The sequence below is a fragment of the Cherax quadricarinatus genome, chromosome 78 (assembly GCF_038502225.1).
Source record: "Cherax quadricarinatus isolate ZL_2023a chromosome 78, ASM3850222v1, whole genome shotgun sequence".
Classification (NCBI taxonomy): Eukaryota; Metazoa; Arthropoda; class Malacostraca; order Decapoda; family Parastacidae; genus Cherax; species Cherax quadricarinatus.
Genome location: NC_091369.1, coordinates 21,445,421 through 21,467,348, shown reverse-complemented (window position 1 = coordinate 21,467,348; position 21,928 = coordinate 21,445,421). Strand labels below are relative to the sequence as shown.

Sequence of the window (21,928 nt, the reverse complement as noted above, 5' to 3'; positions counted from 1 at the left end):
GGAAGGTGTCAGGATGTGACGTTGCAGCTGGTGGAAGGTGTCAGGATGTGACGTTGCAGCTGGTGGAAGGTGTCAGGATGTGACGTTGCAGCTGGTGGAAGGTGTCAGGATGTGACGTTGCAGCTGGTGGAAGGTGTCAGGATGTGACGTTGCAGCTTGTGGAAGGTGTCAGGATGTGACGTTGCAGCTGGAGGAAGGTGTCAGGATGTGACGTTGCAGCTGGAGAAAGGTGTCAGTATGTGACGTTGCAGCTGGTGGAAGGTGTCAGGATGTGACGTTGCAGCTGGAGGAAGGTGTCAGGATGTGACGTTGCAGCTGGTGGAAGGTGTCAGGATGTGACGTTGCAGCTGGTGGAAGGTGTCAGGATGTGACGTTGCAGCTGGTGGAAGGTGTCAGGATGTGACGTTGCAGCTGGTGGAAGGTGTCAGGATGTGACGTTGCAGCTGGTGGAAGGTGTCAGGATGTGACGTTGCAGCTGGTGGAAGGTGTCAGGATGTGACGTTGCAGCTGGTGGAAGGTGTCAGGATGTGACGTTGCAGCTGGTGGAAGGTGTCAGGATGTGACGTTGCAGCTGGTGGAAGGTGTCAGGATGTGACGTTGCAGCTGGTTGAAGGTGTCAGGATGTGACGTTGCAGCTTGTGGAAGGTGTCAGGATGTGACGTTGCAGCTGGAGGAAGGTGTCAGGATGTGACGTTGCAGCTGGAGGAAGGTGTCAGTATGTGACGTTGCAGCTGGTGGAAGGTGTCAGGATGTGACGTTGCAGCTGGAGGAAGGTGTCAGTATGTGAAGTTGCAGCTGGTGGAAGGTGTCAGGATGTGACGTTGCAGCTGGTGGAAGGTGTCAGGATGTGACGTTGCAGCTGGTGGAAGGTGTCAGGATGTGACGTTGCAGCTGGTGGAAGGTGTCAGGATGTGACGTTGCAGCTGGAGGAAGGTGTCAGGATGTGACGTTGCAGCTGGTGGAAGGTGTCAGGATGTGACGTTGCAGCTGGAGGAAGGTGTCAGGATGTGACGTTGCAGCTGGTGGAAGGTGTCAGGATGTGACGTTGCAGCTGGTGGAAGGTGTCAGGAGTTATGTCGTTTTAACACTAATTTGGAACAACTATTTTAGGATAAAAGTTGGAGTTAATTTTTTAAAGTGACGTACTATATTTCATTTAAGTTTTTAATTGTCTTTTTGAAATGTTAAATATAGATTCTTCTATGTAATGTTGGCTTTTTCCCAGTAAATATGACTTTAATTTTTTGCAAGTTATAAACACTCTGAACTTAGAAAGCTAAGCAATGCTTACACATGTACAGAGACCCAGTGATAATTAATTGGGATAAAAACTGCATTACACTCAAACCCAAAAAAATCACTGAACGATAATTATTTTCTTCAGCCGTCGTAGATAGTGTACCAACTATTATTACTTCAATTGCACAAATCAAGATTTAGTTGAATATATGATTGGTTGACTAAATTTAGTTATGTGATTCAGACAAGTTAAATTGAATTACATGTTATAATTCCTTGTCTTCAGAACTTGCCTTCATTTGTGTTCGTGTATTGCCGGGAAAGTGAAGTGAACAGCTTGATTCAAGCAATAAAGAAAACCAACCAACTTATGAAGCAAGAAGACTTAATATACACTGTTCCTCACTACCTAGAAGAACCACTACAGATGCTGGCTCAAGAAATGGAAATCTGCGTAAACACTAACATAGTTCATCGCTTCATCTACCAGCCTCACTTGGACACTGATCCCCTCAGGTAGGTGGTATAACATTACCTATGACGTGTTTCACCCTCAGGTAGGTGGTATAACATTACCTATGACGTGTTTCACCCTCAGGTAGGTGGTATAACATTACCTATGAAGTGTTTCACCCTCAGGTAGGTGGTATAACATTACCTATGACGTGTTTCACCCTCAGGTAGGTGGTATAACATTACCTATGACGTGTTTCACCCTCAGGTAGGTGGTATAACATTACCTATGACGTGTTTCACCCTCAGGTAGGTGGTATAACATTACCTATGACGTGTTTCACCCTCAGGTAGGTGGTATAACATTACCTATGACGTGTTTCACCCTCAGGTAGGTGGTATAACATTACCTATGACGTGTTTCACCCTCAGGTAGGTGGTATAACATTACCTATGACGTGTTTCACCCTCAGGTAGGTGGTATAACATTACCTATGACGTGTTTCACCCTCAGGTAGATGGTATAACATTACCTATGACGTGTTTCACCCTCAGGTAGGTGGTATAACATTACCTATGACGTGTTTCACCCTCAGGTAGGTGGTATAACATTACCTATGACGTGTTTCACCCTCAGGTAGATGGTATAACATTACCTATGAAGTGTTTCACCCTCAGGTAGGTGGTATAACATTACCTATGACGTGTTTCACCCTCAGGTAGATGGTATAACATTACCTATGAAGTGTTTCACCCTCAGGTAGGTGGTATAACATTACCTATGACGTGTTTCACCCTCAGGTAGATGGTATAACATTACCTATGAAGTGTTTCACCCTCAGGTAGGTGGTATAACATTACCTATGACGTGTTTCACCCTCAGGTAGATGGTATAACATTACCTATGAAGTGTTTCACCCTCAGGTAGGTGGAATAACATTACCTATGAAGTGTTTCACCCTCAAGTAGGTGGCATAACATTACCTATGACGTGTTTCACACTCAGGTAAGTGGAATAACATTACCTATGATGTGTTTCACCCTCTGTCGTGTGGGGTTCGGTAAGAGATAGATGGATAAGGTAAACTCACTTGTTGGATGGTAACACTATATATTGTCAGACTGTGATGAGGAAGGGATGGGCCCAGCCTGCCGTGTTAGTGCCTGGATGTCTATACGCCGACTGAGAGCGAGGTACCTCGTCTCACTGACTCAAGCAGTATCCCGTGACGTCATACAGTCACTCGGCATAGGGAGCTTCTATATAAAGCACATGGATGGTACTATGATACTCAGCTAATCTATATAACACATATAAGGGAATCAGCAACTATGCTGACAGCTCGGTCATGTTACGTATGTCGTCTCGACATACACTACTATGCTATAGGCTGAACAGGCAGGTGGTTCTGGGCTGATTCTATACAATAACAAATCATATATAACTTAGAACTAATGGATGGTATCATAATGGATGTTAACATAATGAGTTTTACGTAATGGGTGTTAACGTAATCACTTTTAACGTAATGAGTTTCATTGTAATGACTTTCATTGTAATGGGTGTTAATGTAATGAGTTTTAACGTAATGCATTACAATTTATACGAACAAATCATTGTACATTATGGATGGAATTGATCGATCGATCTGTATTCATGCACTCTACGGATTCTGAGGAAATAAATATATATATACAAGGTGAAATTAACAGCAAAGGCATCTGGTGCACTCAGGTCATTACTGTCAAATTCTCAGAATACGGAGGGAACATGAACACGAAAAAAAAAATTCTGAAAAACTGATCAGTTAATAACAAACAGTTGACAATTTCCTTCATCTCGGTCATCAATTATTCAAATTCAAATTCAAAGTTTATTCTCTATAAGGATTACAATGCTGAGTTTACAGAAATTTGGTTATTGTGTGGTTTACATGTAGTAAAATAGTGATTACAGAGTGTACCACTAGAACGCTTAGCATGGCTAGGCATTTCGGGCAGACTTAGTTTTATTCTTAATTGTAAAATATTACAAATTATGAGGTAAGTTGGTATTATGGCTAAGTGACTAAATACTAGTTTGTGAGTTTAGCAATGTGAATGCTTTTGTTTTGGCACAGTACATAGTTTCAGTATTGGAGTATCACAGGATTCATTATTTTAAGATTGAGATTAATATTTCTGTTTATGGTCAAATGGGTGAGTGAGTGTAAGTGTGAACCACCAGGTGGTATTCGTGTAGTTAGTTGACGGGGTGTATCAGGGAGATAAGATGTTTTCTAATGGTAGTTTTGAAGGTGATGAATGTGTCTGCAGTTCTAGAGTTCTCAGGTAGGGTATTCCAGATTTTAGGGCCTTTGACATACATTGAATTATTGTAAAGGTTTAGTCGGACACGGGGAATGTCGCAGAGAGGTTTGTGTCTGGTGTTGTGCCTGTGGGTTCTGTCACAACTATCAAGAAAGCATTTTAAGTCAAGGTTGATATTAGAGTTTAAGGCCCTGTAGATGTAGATTGCACAGTAGTAAGTGTGGATGTACTGAACTGGGAGTAAGTTTAGGTCTATGAAGAGTGGGGGGGTGTGTTGCCAGGGATGGGATTTAGTGATTATTCTTACTGCAGCTTTTTGTTGGGTTATTATTGGCTTTAGGTGTGTTGCTGCAGTTGATCCCCAAGCACAAATAGCATAGGTGAGGTATGGATAAATAAGTGAGTGGTATAGTGTGAGAAGGGCATTTTGCGGCACGTAGTATCGTATCTTGGAGAGGATCCCAACCGTTTTGGATACTTTTTTGGTTATATGCTGGATATGGGTGCTGAAATTCAGGTTGTTGTCAAGGTATAAGCCTAAGAATTTTCCCCCATTATTTCTGGTAATTAGAGTGTTGTTAATCTTAATGTTAATTTGTGCATCTCCTGCTCTGCTACCAAACATAATATAGTAAGTTTTGTCAGTGTTAAGCGTGAGTTTATTGGCTGTCATCCAAGTCGATATTTTAATCAGCTCCTCATTCACAATGGTGTTGAGGGTGGCAAGATTAGGGTGAGAGATGACATAAGTCATGTCATCAGCAAAGAGAATGGGTTTCAGGTGTTGGGATACGCTTGGAAGGTCATTGATGTATATGAGGAAGAGCAGGGGACCAAGGACACTTCCCTGCGGAACTCCAGTATCAAGAGGCCGTGTTGCTGATGCTGTGTCTTTAATGGTGACGTACTGATACCTATTAGTAATGTAAGATTTGAAATAAGCAAGCGCATGGCGTCTTATACCGTAATGATCAAGTTTGTGGAGTAGGATGTCGTGGTCTACTGTGTCAAAAGCTTTTCTTAGGTCAATAAAAATTCCTAGTGGATATTCCTTATTTTCCAATGCTGTGTAAAGCAGATCTAGCATTTTTATGATTGCATCATTAGTGCTTTTATTTTTCCTGAATCCAAATTGGCAGGGGTTGAGTATGTTTTGAGCCGTTATAAATGAATACAGTCTCCTGTGCACGAGTTTCTCAAAGATTTTGGATAGCAATGGTAAGTTAGATATTGGCCTATAGTTGTTTAAGTCTGTAGGGTCACCACCTTTATGTATTGGTGTAACCCTTGCCATCTTGAGTAGTTTCGGGAAGGTGCTAGTCTCTAGTGACTTATTAAAAAGTAATGAAATAGCATGCGAAAGGACATGGGCCGCTCGCTTGTACAGTAATGGTGGGACATGAGACAGATTCCCCGAGTTATTTTTAAGTGACTTTATAATCTCAATGACTTCCGTGGGCTCAGTTGGTGCAAGATAGAAGGAATTAGGGAAATTCCCATCTAGGTAGTCCCCGGCATGGGCATTGGTATGTGGGATTTTACTGGCGAGATTAGATCCTATGTTTGAGAAGAAGTCGTTTATCTTGTTAGCTGTGTCAGTGGGATGTAGTGGTGTTTCATTAGGTTTAGTTAGGACAATATTCTTGGTTTTTCTCAGTTTGTGGGTCCCTAGAATCTGAGAGAGTGTTTTCCAGGTCTTTTTTATATCTCCTCTAGTGTCTGTGAATCTACTGGAGTAGTATAGTTGTTTGGCTTTCTTTATTACTTTGGTGAGAGCTGATGAATAGTGTTTAAGAGTATCTTTGTGTATTAAGCCCTGTCTATATTGTTTTTCATATTGGTGTTTCTTGTCAATGGATTTCAGAATGGTGCTGGTTAGCCATGGGCAACCAAGCCGTTTGTTTGTGATCTGTTTTGTTTTTATAGGACAATGTTTGTTGTATAGTCTAAGTAATTTGTTAAGAAAAATGTCTGTCCAGTCATCAATACCATTGGCGTTGGAGAATTCTGTAGGCCAATCAACAGTCTCTAGGTCAGCTGTGAACTTCCTTACTGAGGCCTCGTCATGGAGTCTAAATGAGACTTTGTTGTATTCAAGTGGTGGTTTACTAATGTTTGTCAGGAGGAAGGTAGGGTAGTGGTCTGTAGTGCTATCTGTGATTATCCCTGATTTAAGGGGGGCTAGTATATTGGTCCATATGTGGTCTATTATGGTTGCACTTGTCTCAGTGAGCCTGGTTGGTTTAGTTATTGTTGGTATGAGAAGTGTGTTGTTCATATTGTTGATGAAATCAGTTACAGGCTGATCATCTAGTAAGCCAAGGTTGATGTTGAAGTCTCCAGCTAAGAGAAGGTGGTGCTTATTCATTTGTCTGTTTGTTATTAGTGACTTTAATTTCTCACTGAAATTTGGGATGTTTGTGTGAGGTATCCGGTAAATGGCACCGATTGTTATAGGCGTCTTAAAGTTTTCTACAGTAAAATTAGCAAAAATGTATTCCCCATATTCATCACTAAAGCAAGTGGTGCTAAGACAAGATAATTGGTTAGAGTAATAGATTGCAATACCACCCCCAACTTGGTTTGGTCTGCAGTTGTGAATTGCTGTGTATCCTGGTAGAGGGTAGATATCTATTGTGTCCTGCTTAAGCCAGGTCTCAGTAAGAATAATGCAGGAGAAGGGTGTCTTTAGTGATTCAAGGAGTGCTAGGAGGTCATCATAGTGTTTGCTTAAGGACCTGATGTTGTAGTTAAGTACTGATAGACTTTTAGCATTGTTTAGGATAGTGGTGGCTTGTGATGCTGTGTAATAAAGGCAGTTACTTTCCAATAGGTTTTGATTGGGTGTCAGATTATGTAGGTTTAGATCAGGGTCAACGTGATCAATCATCTTCTAGGTTTAAATTATGGTTATTTATATCCTGAGTTGTGTGTTGAGTTCTAGTACTAATATCTGTAGTGGTAGGAAGTTTGGACAATATATAGCTAGAGAATTTTGGACATGTAGGGTATAGTCACTACTACACATAATGAAGTTGATGTTGTCTATGTGTTGTGCTGGAATGAACTAAAGCACAACTAGGTATAAACTAGTAATATAAAAATACAAATTAAAAATAGAACAAGACTCTCACTTGTAATTGCACTAAGGTCTAATAATGACTTTTGTGGAGTCTATGTTTTGAGCTAGAATGAGCTAAAGTACAATAGGTTTAATCTAATAATATAAAAATACAAATTAAAAATAGCACTAGTCTCTCACTAGTAATTGCACTATGGTCTAATATAGTGAATTTGGTATTGACTATGTATTGAGCTAGAAAGAGCTATAGTACAACTAGGTTTAGTCTAATAATATAAAAATACAAATTACAAATAGCACCAGTCTCTCACTAGTAATTGCACTATGGTCTAGTATAGTGAATTTGGTATTGACTATGTATTGAGCTAGAATGAGCTAGAGTAAAACTGTGATTAATCTAATAATATAATAAAGGCACAAGACTCTCAATTGTAATTGCACTAAGGTCTTATATAAGTTGTTTACAAAAATTAGAGTATAATTAGATTTAAATTGATAGGATAAAATACACAAATTAAGGTAGCAAAATAATAATAAAAAAAATGATAAAAATAAAAATGGCAATGACTTGGTTATAATATGCTAGTAAGATGGTAGACAGGATAATATAAAAGTTGTAGTTGAAAATACTAGTTTAAAAAAGTATGGAATAAAAATGGTCAATAAAAGAAGTTTATAATAAGTTTGATCAATATAGTTTAAAGTAAAATTGGGCAATGATAGGGATTTAGAATAAAATTGGGCAATTGAGTATTTTTTAAAGTGAGGTAGAATTATTGAAGACAAGTTATGGTTAGTATATAATAAAATAAGATGGAACAGTGATGTGGTAAGTTGTAAAAAAGGAGATAGATTCTGTAGATATTTAATACAATTAAGACTATGAGGTAGAATGGTCGTTGGATACAACAATGACAATTAAAAGTAGTTGGGGTATTAGAATTTTAGGGGGGCACAAATTTATGACAATATAACACTAACGGTGGACTATGGGTATTATCTGCACTTTACTCTGATTCTGTTAGTCCAGCCTCACTTAGGAATGTTTTAAGGTCATGTTCTGTAGAGATGAAGTATCTCTTCCCAGTGGGCTGTTTCCTAACTGCTATTTTTCCATCCCTCACAAAGCACTGGTGGATTTTTTGGGCATAGCGCAATTTTCTTAGCCGATAAAGAAGGTTTTGTCTCGTTTTGGTAAGGCACTCATTGACGTAAACATCAGTTTTCATAGAAATAGATGTTTTTAGTAGGTTGTTTCTTTGTAGGCTAGTTTGAAATTTTAACAGCACTGTTTTTTTTACCTGTTTGGTAGCCCATCAGTTTGCAATCCTTTAGGTCGTCACTACGTATATTAAGGCGAAGGTGGTCCTTGATAAGCTGTAGGGTGGTCGCCATGCAGGTCTCTTGGGTGACTGTGGCTGGGAGATGTTTGCTGTTAACTACAACAGCGTCAGATAGCTGCTGTTGGTCATTATGGTCTTGGAAGTTGGTTATGACATTGGCAAGTTGTTGGTCCACTCTTGATCTTTCCTCTGTAATGTTGGTAGTGAGTAGGGTGACTTGGTCTTTTAGTGTGTTGATGGTGTCTAGGGACTGGGTGTGGGTGTTGCTTTGTTGTTCTAGAGTGTCTAGTTTATGTTCTAGAGCAGTGATCTTGTTGAGGTAATCTGCATTGCTAGCCTTTAGTTCCTGCATTTCTTGAGTTAGTTTAGTGATCGTTTGGTTCTGAATCATAAGGAGTTTAGCTATTTCTGGGTCGGTGATCTTCTTGACATCAAATACTGGGAAGGAGTTATCTTGGACTGTAGCGGCGGCCATGTTTGTTGTTGTCTGTCGTGTGTTATGGTGGTGTCGGTGGGTGATGAGGGTTGTGTCCTGGCTGGCAGCACCACAAGTTTTCCTCGTGTTATTACAGCTCTCACCTTTGATGTTAGGAGTCCTTAGCTGGTTACTGGATCTTCTTTTATTGTTCTGACCCTTGTCCATTGGCTGTGGCTTCAGGTGAATAGTAGGCGATGGGTGATGGGTGAATGTTGTGGAGTATCGCTTCAGTGGCAGCGGGGTAGGAGTTGCTAGTTCGAGTCCTATTAGTTGGTAAATTTGTGAACTTTTGGGTGATTTCTGCAGTTGCTTTATATCATTCTGGGTATCCACACATGTTAGTGTTATGCGGGTCTTGATTAGGTCATCACTGGGCTGCTGGGAACCTCAGGTAGAAGTAAAAATAGAGGACAAGGTTCCTGTTGCCGCTGCCGCTGCCGCTGCCAAGGCCCCATAATTATACAGACTATGTACATTTAAACCCAATTCTGCGAGGGTAAGGTTTACATATGCAGAATGGTTATCATCTCTGGGAGGATCGAATTCCTCTGCAATGGCTAACACATGCCTTGACTGTGGGAGATCTGAACGAGTATCTACAAAAGATACTTGTGGGTTTCTCATTACTTGTCGAGTACACAAAGAGTAACGACAATCAGGTTGATTATCTGACTGAGTATTTAAGGTAGAGGGTACAGAGTCAAGAGGATTTTCAGCATCTGTCACATTAGTCTGGGTAGCAATATCATAAACATCGCATACTAACTTCATATGATCTAAATGCGATTCTTTGTACTTACCAGTACTAATTTCTCTAACATTATACTTATAGCCAGAGATATGTTCTACAACTCGATAAGAGCTTAGGCATTTCGGATGTTTTGTTGAAATTTGTCAGCATTACTCTCGAACCTACTTTAACTTTTGACGGCTTAGCACGGATATTAGTTACTCTAGTAAATTCTGCTGTTGATTTATGAAGTGTTTCACGAGAGCCATGCTTGTACGAGTTGCTACGAAATCATCAGGGTTGTAATTAGGTTTCGGAGTGGAATATAACAACTCATATGGTAAACGCTTGTCTACACCATACAATGCATAATGTGGAGTATCACCTATGGAAGCATTAAGCAGAATCACATTGAACATCTGGTATAACCTAAGTTTCACTGGTTCGTTCAGCTAACCCATTGCTGGCAATGTGATGAGGCACGGATATTAGTTAAGTTGTAAGAGCATGCTTGTAAGTTGCTACGAAATCATCAGGGTTGTAATTAGGTTTCGGAGTGGAATATAACAACTCATATGGTAAACGCTTGTCTACACCATACAATGCATTGAACAGAATTTATGGCACATTGAACATCTGGTATAACTTCATCCCAAGTTTCACTATTGGGGTTGATAGTGGCTCTCAAAACATCAAGTACTTTCTTATTGGTTCGTTCAGCTAACCCATTGCTGGCAATGTGATGAGGAACAATGGTGGATTTAGAGATCTTGTACAAAGTACACAAGTTTTCAAGAATCTCATTACAGAATTCACCTCCATTATCTGTTACTAAGGACTTAGGGGTGGTATGCCTGCAGATAATGCGTTCTTTAAACGCTTTAGCTACTGTCTCAGCAGTCTTATCTGCAATAGGAGCTAACTCACAATATCTGGTGAAATGGTCTACCATAACACACAGATGTTTGTTGCCTTGGAGGGAACATTTAAAATTGGTTAACAAATCAAGGGCAACTCTTTCCCATGGTTCGCTAGTGGTTGGGTACACTTGGATTGGATTAGGACCACTGACATTTCCTTTATGTTGCATACAAACACTACATTTCTTAACATACTCTGAAATGTCAGTTGCCATACGTGGCCAAAAGTATTTCATTCTGGCTTGTTTCACGGAACGATCCATACCAGGGTGTGCAACACCTGGTGCATCATGAGCTAGCTGTAGAGCTACGTTCACTAGTGACTGTGGAATTACTAAATGGTACACTCTTCTACTTGGAATACCCAACTCGGCTGTTCGATACAGTAATTCTTGGCTCATTACAAAGTCACTGATGGGTGCTGGTGGCTTCACAGTAAGAATATCTTCCTGTAGCAGGAATCGAATCACACCAGACCACATGGGATCTATTCTTTGGGCATTCTTTACATCCTCGGCAGTAAATGGAGGATCTGCAGTAACTACACTAACGTGTCGCGATAAAGCATCTGCGACTACATTTGATTTGCCAGGTAAATGTTCAAAAGTGGGGTTGAACTCTTGGATAGTCAAGGTCCATCTGGCTAACCTTCCAGTAGGTTGTTTGTTTTGGAATAAAGGTATCAGTGGTGCATGGTCTGTCAAGACATGAACAGGGTACTGGTAAATAATGTCTTGGAAGTGCTTTAAAGACCATACTATTCCTAAAGCTTCTTGCTCCGTTACTGTATAATTACGTTCAGCCTTCGTAAGGACTCGGCTAGCAAATGCAACTGCGTTGTACTTGCCATCAGTCTTCTGAGCTAGTATGGCACCTATGCCAATTGAACTAGAATCAGATGTCAAATAGAAGGGCTTAGAAAAATCTGGGAATTTCAAAATGGGAGCGGACGTTAGCTTTTCTTTAAGTGTCTGGAATGCTCTTTCATGACGGAAGGTCCAGACGAAATGAACATCTTTCTTAAGCAATTCAGTTAGAGGAGCTGCTATTTAAGAAAAATTAGCAATGAAAGATCCCACAAAGGATCTTACAGCATCAGCAGTTTTGGGGGATGGAAAATTAAGTACTGCCGTTACTTTACTTTCATCAGTTGTAACCCCTTTAGGAGTGACTGACTCCCTCGCCACAGACTGTCTTACTGGCTTATTTTGCAAACTCGGGTCTTCCCCTCGAGAGCGATGCAAATAAGCAGAAAAACACTAATACAAAGAGACTGACCAGTGAATAATGTAGAGAGCTGGTAGAAGCCTGGTCAGGGTAGCTGGCTTGAGGTAGCTGGCTGGCTAGGTCGGCCTAGCGTCAGGAGATGGCGACCGGTTCAGTAGAAATTTATCTCCAAAAATCGCTGTAATCGTCAGAATTACAGGCCCTCCGCTGTCACCAAATTGTCGTGTGGGGTTCGGTAAGAGATAGATGGATGAGGTAAACTCACTTGTTGGATGGTAACACTATATATTGTCAGACTGTGATGAGGAAGGGATGGGCCCAGCCTGCCGTGTTAGTGCCTGGATGTCTATACGCCGACTGAGAGCGAGGTAGCTCGTCTCACTGACTCAAGCAGTATCCCGTGACGTCATACAGTCACTCGGCCTAGGGAGCTTCTATATAAAGCACATGGATGGTACTATGATACTCAGCTAATCTATATAACACATATAAGGTGATCAGCAACTATGCTGACAGCTCAGGTAGGTGGTATAACATTACCTATGAAGTGTTTCACCCTCAGGTAGGTGGTATAACATTACCTATGAAGTGTTTCACCCTCAGGTAGGTGGTAAAACATTACCTATGACGTGTTTCACCCTCAGGTAGGTGGTATAACATTACCTATGACGTGTTTCACCCTCAGGTAGGTGGTATAACATTACCTATGACGTGTTTCACCCTCAGGTAGGTGGTAAAACATACATGACGTCACCCTCAGGTAGGTTGTATAACATTACCTATGGTGAGCATTACTATATGTTTCAAGGTAGCATTACATGAAGTGTTTCATCAGGTAGGTGGTATAACATTACTATGATGTTTCACTCAGGTAGGTGGTATAACATTACCTATGACTATCAGGTAGGTGGTACATTACATGATGTTTCAAGGTAGGTGGTATTACATGAAGTGTTTCAACTATAGGTGGTATAACTGACAGCTCATGAAGTGTTTCAGGTAGGTGGTATAACATTACCTATGAAGTGTTTCACCCTCAGGTAGGTGGTATAACATTACCTATGAAGTGTTTCACCCTCAGGTAGGTGGTATAACATTACCTATGAAGTGTTTCACCCTCAGGTAGGTGGTATAACATTACCTATGACGTGTTTCACCCTCATCTCGATGGTAACGATGCATGTTTGAACGTAAAAAGAAGAGTATATCAGCAGCAATCGTTAAGTTAACTTTGAGTGAGGGAAGCAGAAAAGGTGAAGGTAGAGTTGTATGGCATAGTTACCAACTCTACCTTCACCGGGGCACAACCTACACTCATTTACAATACAAAAAATATTAGCTGGATCGCTAGTGCACTCAGCTCCGGTACGGCTGAAAAATATTCAAGACGTGTTTCTGTAAGCCGTCTGCTGTCCTCGTTCACTCTTCAGTTTAAAATGAGTATCTGGGTGTTAGTGGAATGGTGTGGGTCGCATCCTGGTACAAAACTGAACTAATTTGCCCGAAATGTATGTTACTGACGTCACCTATGGCCTGTATACCTTGTACATGTACTTGTAGTAAATAAATATACTATTATTATTACTATTATTATTATTATTATTATTATTAATTTACAAGATACCTTGAGAGAAAATCAGCAGTTTATTAGGAAGTATTTCCGAAGATAAATGTTTAAGTAGTTGCCAGAATATTTTTTCTTTTTAATTTTTTTCTTGTTATGAACGAAATAAAACTTTTCGTTTTATTTTGTTTATAACACCAGAATATCTCATCAGATTGGCATCAAACTTTCAACTTTAATGTTAAGTAACTTGGCTTAGGAATCAAGGAATAGTTGACATGAGCTGCTACACCAGCATCCTGGAATGTCTCTGATAACATCTAAAATTCTCTCTGGTATAACTTCCAAAATATACGATAATTCGATATTTTCTAAACCATTAAATTGTGTGAATTATATTTCAGTTAAGCACCTTTGGAAAACTTAAGTATTGAAGAGGTGACAGATGTTAAGGACAGAGTAGCAACCAGTAGTCTGTCTCTGACAGTATTATCAAATAAACATCGATACTTATTTCCACTTAATAGGAAACACCTAGACTTTCCAGCTACAAAAAACTAACTTATTTATTCCATGAGGAGGAAAACCTCCAACAAGATCAGACTTGGTAGGTGCAAATTATAAAGCTATTGATAAACACACGAGGAATCGTCAAAATCAGAACAGTAAATAATAAGCCATGATGATGTGGGGCAGCGGACCTCCAGCAGCAACAGACTGGTTGACTAGGCAAGCACCAGACGAGCCTGGCCCATGACCGGGCTCAGAGAGTAGGTAAACTCTCGATACTCTTCAAAAGTATATCAAAGGTAAGGTATGAAGGATCGAATACTGGATAGCCGCAGTTCTGTTAATTCAAAATCACTTGTTTCGTGATTTCATTAACATATAGACACGCACATGAATATATATACATACATCTAAGTTTTTCTCCCTTTTCTAAGTAGCTTTTGTTCTTCTTTATTTCTTCTATTGTCCATGGGGAAGTGGAAAAGAATCTTTCCTCCGTAAGCCATGCGTGTCGTATGAGGCGACTAAAATGCCGGGAGCAATGGGCTAGTAACCCCTTCTCCTGTAGACATTTACTAAAAAAGAGAAGAAGAAAAACTTTATAAAACTGGGATGCTTAAATGTGCGTGGATGTAGTGCGGATGACAAGAAACAGATGATTGCTGATGTTATGAATGAAAAGAAGTTGGATGTCCTGGCCCTAAGCGAAACAAAGCTGAAGGGGGTAGGAGAGTTTCAGTGGGGGGAAATAAATGGGATTAAATCTGGAGTATCTGAGAGAGTTAGAGCAAAGGAAGGGGTAGCAATAATAGAGAATATCAATGTGTAAATTCAAGGATTATGTGGATTAAAGTAAAGGTTGGATGCGAAAAGTGGGTCATAATAAGAGTGTATGCACCTGGAGAAGAGAGGAATGTAGAGGAGAGAGAGAGATTTTGGGAGATGTTAGGTGAATGTATAGGAACGTTTGAACCAAGTGAGAGAGTAATTGTGGTAGGGGACCTGAATGCTAAAGTAGGAGAAACTTTTAGAGAGGGTGTGGTAGGTAAGTTTGGGGTGCCAGGTGTAAATGATAATGGTAGCCCTTTGATTGAACTTTGAATAGAAAGGGGTTTAGTTATAGGTAATACATATTTTAAGAAAAAGAGGATAAATAAGTATACAAGATATGATGTAGGGCGAAATGACAGTAGTTTGTTGGATTATGTATTGGTAGATAAAAGACTGTTGAGTAGACTTCAGGATGTACATGTTTATAGAGGGGCCACAGATATATCAGATCACTTTCTAGTTGTAGCTACACTGAGAGTAAAAGGTAGATGGGATACAAGGAGAATAGAAGCATCAGGGAAGAGAGAGGTGAAGGTTTATAAACTAAAAGAGGAGGCAGTTAGGATGTAAACAGCTATTGGAGGATAGATGGGCTAATGAGAGCATAGGCAATGGGGTCGAAAAGGTATGGGGTAGGTTTAAAAATGTAGTATTAGAGTGTTCAGCAGAAGTTTGTGGTTACAGGAAAGTGGGTGCGGGAGGGAAGAGGAGAGATTGGTGGAATGATAATGTAAAGAGAGCACTAAGGGAGAAAAAGTTAGCATTTGAGAAGTTTTTAGAAAGTAGAAGTGATGCAAGGAGGGAAGAGTATATGGAGAAAAAGAGAGAGGTTAAGAGAGTGATGAAGCAATGTAAAAAGAGAGCAAATGAGAGAGTGGGTGAGATGTTATCAACAAATTTTGTTGAAAATAAGAAAAAGTTTTGGAGTGAGATTAACAAGTTAAGGAAGCCTAGAAAACAAATGGATTTGTCAGTTAAAAATAGGAGAGGAGAGTTGTTAAATGAAGAGTTAGAGGTATTGGGAAGATGGAGGGAATATTTTGAGGAATTGATAAATGTTGATGAAGATAGGGAAGCTGTGATTTCGTGTATAGGGCAAGGAGGAATAACATCTTGTAGGAGTGAGGAAGAGCCAGTTGTGAGTGTGGGGGAAGTTCGTGAGATAGTAGGTAAAATGAAAGGGGGTAAGACAGCTGGGATTGATGGGATAAAGATAGAAATGTTAAAAGCAGGTGGGGATATAGTTTTGGAGTGGTTGGTGCAATTATTTAATAAATGTATGGAAGAGGGTAAGGTACCTAGGGATTGGCAGAGAGCATGCATAGTTCCTTTGTATAAAGGCAAAGGGGACAAAAGAGAGTGCAAAAATTATAGAGGGATAAGTCTGTTGAGTATACCTGGTAAAGTGTATGGTAGAGTTATTATTGAAAGAATTAAGAGTAAGACGGAGAATAGGATAGCAGATGAACAAGGAGGCTTTAGAAAAGGTAGGCGGTGTGTGGACCAGGTGTTTACAGTGAAACATATAAATGAACAGTATTTAGATAAGGCTAAAGAGGTTTTAGTGGCATTTATGGATTAGGAAAAGGCGTATGACAAGGTGGATAGAGAAGCAATGTGGCAGATGTTGCAAGTGTATGGTATAGGAGGCAGGTTACTGAAAGCAGTGAAGAGTTTTTAAGAGGATAGTGAGGCTCAAGTTAGGGTATGTAGGAAAGAGGGAGATTATTTCCCAGTAAAAGTAGGCCTTAGACAAGGATGTGTGATGTTACCGTGGTTGTTCAATATATTTATAGATGGGGTTGTAAGAGAAGTAAATGGGAGGGTCTTGGCAAGAGGTGTGGAGTTAAAAGATAAAGAATCACACATAAAGTGGGAGTTGTCACAGTTACTCTTTGTTGATGACACTGTGCTCTTGGGAGATTCTGAAGAGAAGTTGCAGAGGTTGGTGGATGAATTTGGTAGGGTACGTAAAAGAAGAAAATTAAAAGTGAATACAGGAAAGAGTAAGGTTATGAGGATAACAAAAAGATTAGGTGATGAAAGATTGGATATCAGATTGGAGGGAGAGAGTATGGAGGAGGTTAATGTATTCAGATATTTGGGAGTGGACGTGTCAGTGGATGGGTCTATGAAAGATGAGGTGAATCATAGAATTGTTGAGGGGAAAAGGGTGAGCGGTGCACTTAGGAGTCTGTGGAGACAAAGAACTTTGTCCTTGGAGGCAAAGAGGGGAATGTATGAGAGTATAGTTTTACCAACGCTCTTATATGGGTGTGAAGCATGGGTGATGAATGTTGCAGCGAGAAGAAGGCTGGAGGCAGTGGAGATGTCATGTCTGAGGGCAATGTGTGGTGTGAATATAATGCAGAGAATTCGTAGTTTGGAAGTTAAGAGGTGCGGGATTGTCAAAACTGTTGTCCAGAGGGCGGAGGAAGGGTTGTTGAGGTGGTTCGGACATGTAGAGAGAATGGAGCGAAACAGAATGACTTCAAGAGTGTATCAGTCTGTAGTGGAAGGAAGGCGGGGTAGGGGTCCGCCTAGGAAAGGTTGGAGGGAGGGGGTAAAGGAGGTTTTGTGTGCGAGGGGCTTGGACTCCCAGCGGGCATGCATGAGCGTGTTTGATAGGAGTGAATCGAGACAAATGGTTTTTAATACATTACGTGCTGTTGGAGTGTGAGCAAAGTTACATTTATGAAGGGATTCAGGGAAACCGGCAGGCCGGACTTGAGTCCTGGAGATGGGAAGTACAGTGCCTGCACTCTGAAGGAGGGGTGTTAATGTTGCAGTTTAAAAACTGTAGTGTAAAGCACCCTTATGGCAAGACAGTGATGGAGTGAATAATTGTGAAAGATTTTCTTTTTCTGGGAACCCTGCCTTGGTGGGAATCGGCCAGGGTGTTAATAATAAAAAAATGTACGTATATATATATATATATATATATATATATATATATATATATATATATATATATATATATATATATATATATATATATATATATATATATATATATATGTGTATATATATATATATATATATATATATATATATATATATATATATATATATATATATATATATATATATATATATATATATATATATATATATATATATATATATATATATATATATATATATATATATATATATATATATATATATATATACATATATATATGCAAAACAACCACTGTGAAAGAGTAGTGAAATTCCATGCGTTTCGTGACTACTCACATTGTTAAGGAACTATGAAAGTAATACATCAAAGGAAGACAATTAAAGGGCTTAGACTACACCTCACAGTCAACCCCCACAACAAAGAAACACATGATGCGCGACAATACCAGACTCATAAGAAAAGAGGAACACTGCAGCAGGTCCACTGGTCCAACTGGACAGGTCCTCACGACATCCCACTAACAAAATATTCTACCCAAGAAATAAGGTTTATTATTTGTCCAATGTATTATTAAACTCTAACCAAATTTTTTAATTATAAATGAGTCTAATTTATATAAACCTAAGGAAATATTCATATTATTTTCAAAACTGCTTTTTATGAAACAAAATTCAATTATATTTCTGTCGACCATGGACTTGCTTGATACTACTTTCTCAACTTTTTGAAAATCAATTGGATGGTTAAAATCTCTTACATGAATAAATAGAGCATTGGAATCTTGTCCAGTTCTAATGCTATATTTATGTTGTTTTAATCTAAGTTCGAGATTTTTACCAGTTTGACCGTAATAAACTTTATCGCAAATTTTACAAGGAATCTTATAGACAGATCCATCAGCATTTTGGGGGAATTCTTTATCAAAAGTTTTTTTTTACTGTATCAAGATTTTTTAATACAACTTTAATATTAAAAGTCTTAAGAAGAGAAGGCATATCAACCAAGTTTTCATGGTAAGGGAGAACCAACATATTTTTAGTTGAATAAGGCTGGTTGTCCCTTTTTGGATTGTAAAAATTATTTCTAGCAATTTTAAATGATTTGTCAATTACATTTCTTGGGTATTTTAAATCATTACCTATTTCATAAATTTTGGATATTTCCTCATCTATGAACTCAGGACTACAAATTCGTAAAGCTCTCAAAAACATTGATGAGAAAACAGACAGTTTGACTCTATCTTGATGCGAGGAATAATAGTGGACATAGGAACAGTTATTTGTAGGTTTTCTGTAAATTTTAAATTTGAATTCATTATTACCCTTAATAATTAAAACATCTAGAAAAGGCAATGAGTTATTTTCTTCAAACTCAACAGTAAAGTTTATAGAATGGGCTAAGCTATTTTATTTTCCAAGGAAATGGTGTATATCTACATTTTTGGGCATAAGACACAAAATATCATCAACATATCTGAACCATTTAGCTCTATTAGGGAGGATTGTGCTAAGCAGCCTTGTTTCAAAATATATCATCAGATATGCTGATGATATTTTATTTTAGGGAGAGAGGAGTAGGCTTGTTGTCTGAGTCTAGGCCGCTGAGAGAGTGAGCGAGTGGGACCAGCGTCCCACTGATCTGGGCAGGCCAAGAGAGGGCAGCATCTGAGTGCCGCGAAATATGAACTAAGCTGGCAGACAGTATAGGCTGTCTGTGCAGGCAGTACAGCCTGTCTGTGCAGGCAGTACAGCCTGTCTACACTGTGACTAGCCGAGGAATTAAACCTATGTAAAACACATAGCTCTGCTGTGTACTTGGATAATGTAGGATTTCGTGGTCCTGTGGGTTAGAGTGTCATGTGCGATTTTTGCTCACCATGAGGTTGACAAAATCTACATGGGTTCGAATCCTCGGTTTTTAGCAGTGTTCTTATTGATCAATACCACTCGTTCGTTCTTACATTAATATATCTGAATCTGTCTATCTATCTATCTATGTATCCATCTATATATATATATATATATATATATATATATATATATATATATATATATATATATATATATATATATATATATATATATATATATATATATATATATATATATATATATATATATATATATATAAATACTGCTGGCGAGGCTAGTACACCACACGGGGAGTAAAATACAATTAGGTCAGAGGCACCCACACCACTGTAAGTCCTCGGATCAAGGTTAGTAGCACCTCGGTGCTACATCTATAATACTTCATTCAGCTCCCCGGGGGTGGGGTATTTTCCTTCAGATATTTCCCTTCTGGATCGCAACACTGAGTCTCTGAAAGAGGAAGTTGTACGTCCTTTGATCCTTGGTTTCTATGATGAGTTTTATACCCAGCTCTTTGAGAAACTTTAGAGCACACTTTCCCCATGCTCCGAGAGTCTCTGAACCTATTGGGATAAAGTTATAGCATGAGGGAAGGCTTTCATATTTGCGGGTCTTCTGGGTCTCCCTGTGGATGGCAGCTCCACCCCCTCAGCTATGAAGTATGGCAAGTAGGTGTCTGCCAATGTTGCTTCACAGGTGTACTCTCAGGCAATCTGCTTACCATCCTTGCACGGTAGCATAGCAGCTCCACCAGGACGCTTTTGACTTCTGTCGGAACTCTGTACTTGGGGTACCCATTGAGCTGGGCAAAGACGCTGTGGCGAGGCGTCTCTCTATGATGTTGTTGACCTCAGCATGTCTAGCATACTTCTCTTCTGATGCGTGATACACGAGGTCATGAAGCCCACATTGATCAGCCATCGCCCTACCGGAAATGCACCTATGTTCAGTGAGTATGGGGGGTGGCTAGGCGAAGAGCAACACCAGTTGCATAGGCCTGTGGGTTAGCGTCTCCTGTGTGATTTTCACTTACCATGAGGCTGACCAAAACGACATGGGTTCGAATCCTTGGCCAGCTGCAGTGTTGTTATTGGTCAATACCACTAATTCGTGCTTACAATAATATATATATATATATATATATATATATATATATATATATATATATATATATATATATATATATATATATATATATATATATATATATATATATATATATATATATATATTCATGGTAATGAATATAATATTGTGTATATGGACTTCAGTAAGGCTTTTGATAGAGTTCCACATCAGAGGCTATTGAGGAAACTTAAGGCTCACGGAATAGGGGAAGAAAATTTTTCCTGGATAGAGGTGTGGTTGACAGATAGGCAGCAGAGAGTTTGCATCAATGGGGAGAAATCAGAATAGGGGCGCTTCACGAGTAGTGTTCTCCAGGGGTCAGTGTTGGCCACTTTGTTGCTCACAGTTTATATAAACGACATTGATGAGGGAATAAATAGCGATCAAAGTAAGTTTGTAGATGTCACCAAAATAGGTCGCCTAATTCATTCCATTAAGTACATTAGAGCACTCCAGGAAGATTTTAATAGATTGATGCAGTCGTCAGAGAAGTGGAAGATGCTGCTTAATACAGACAAATGCAAATTCTTAAACATTGGACAAGAAAATAACCATGCCACATATAAACTAAATAATGTAGATGTAATTATTACTGATTGCGAAAAGAATATGGGAGCTCTGATTAGCAGTAATCTGAAACCAAGACAGTGCATAAGTGTTCGCAATAAAATGAACAAAATCCTTGGCTTCATATCAAGGAGCATAAATAATAGGAGTCGTCTGGTTGTTCTTCATCTCTATATATCTTTGGTTAGGCCTCATTCAGATTATGCTGCACCGTATGGTGCAGCATAATCTGCATTTGTATCCGAATGGATACAAATGCACAGGAAAACGTACAAAGGAACATGATAAAGTTGATGCCATGTATCAGAAATTTTCCCTATGAGGATAGGCAGAAGGTCCCTGAATCTGCACTCTCTAGAAAGTCGTAGAATTAGGGAGGATATTAGAATTAGGGAGGAAATGATCAAGGTGTATAAATGGAAAACATAAATAAATAAAAGAAATTTAAATAGTGTGCTAAAAATTATCTAGCCAAGACACGACTTGAAGCAGTGGTTTTATTTTGGAAAAATTCAGAATTAGGAAGGATATAGGAAAGCACTGGTTTGGTAATAGAGTTGCGGATGAGTGGAACAAACTCTCGAGTACAGTTATAGACGCTAAGACCTTGTGTAGTTTTAAAAATTGGTTGGTTAAATGCATGAGTAGGTGTGGGTGGGTGTGAGTTGGACCTGACTAGTTTGTGCTAATAAGTCTGATCCCGTGCTCCTTAAGAGGATGTGGCATAACCTGACTAGGTGGGTCATTGGTTTAAGCCGGGAGATGACTTG

At 39.3% G+C, this 21,928-nt stretch overlaps 1 protein-coding gene across 5 annotated transcripts in view; it reads left to right on the top strand.

Moving 5' to 3' along the window:
• Positions 1 to 21,928, top strand: part of LOC138855028 (uncharacterized) — a 397,726-nt gene that overhangs the window by 373,371 nt on the left and 2,427 nt on the right. For all 5 annotated transcript variants that reach the window (XM_070101776.1, XM_070101773.1, XM_070101775.1 and 2 more), the window contains one exon: positions 1,526 to 1,755. In XM_070101776.1, the coding sequence (XP_069957877.1) occupies positions 1,526 to 1,755 (230 nt within the window). The remainder of the gene's footprint in view (positions 1 to 1,525; positions 1,756 to 21,928) is intronic.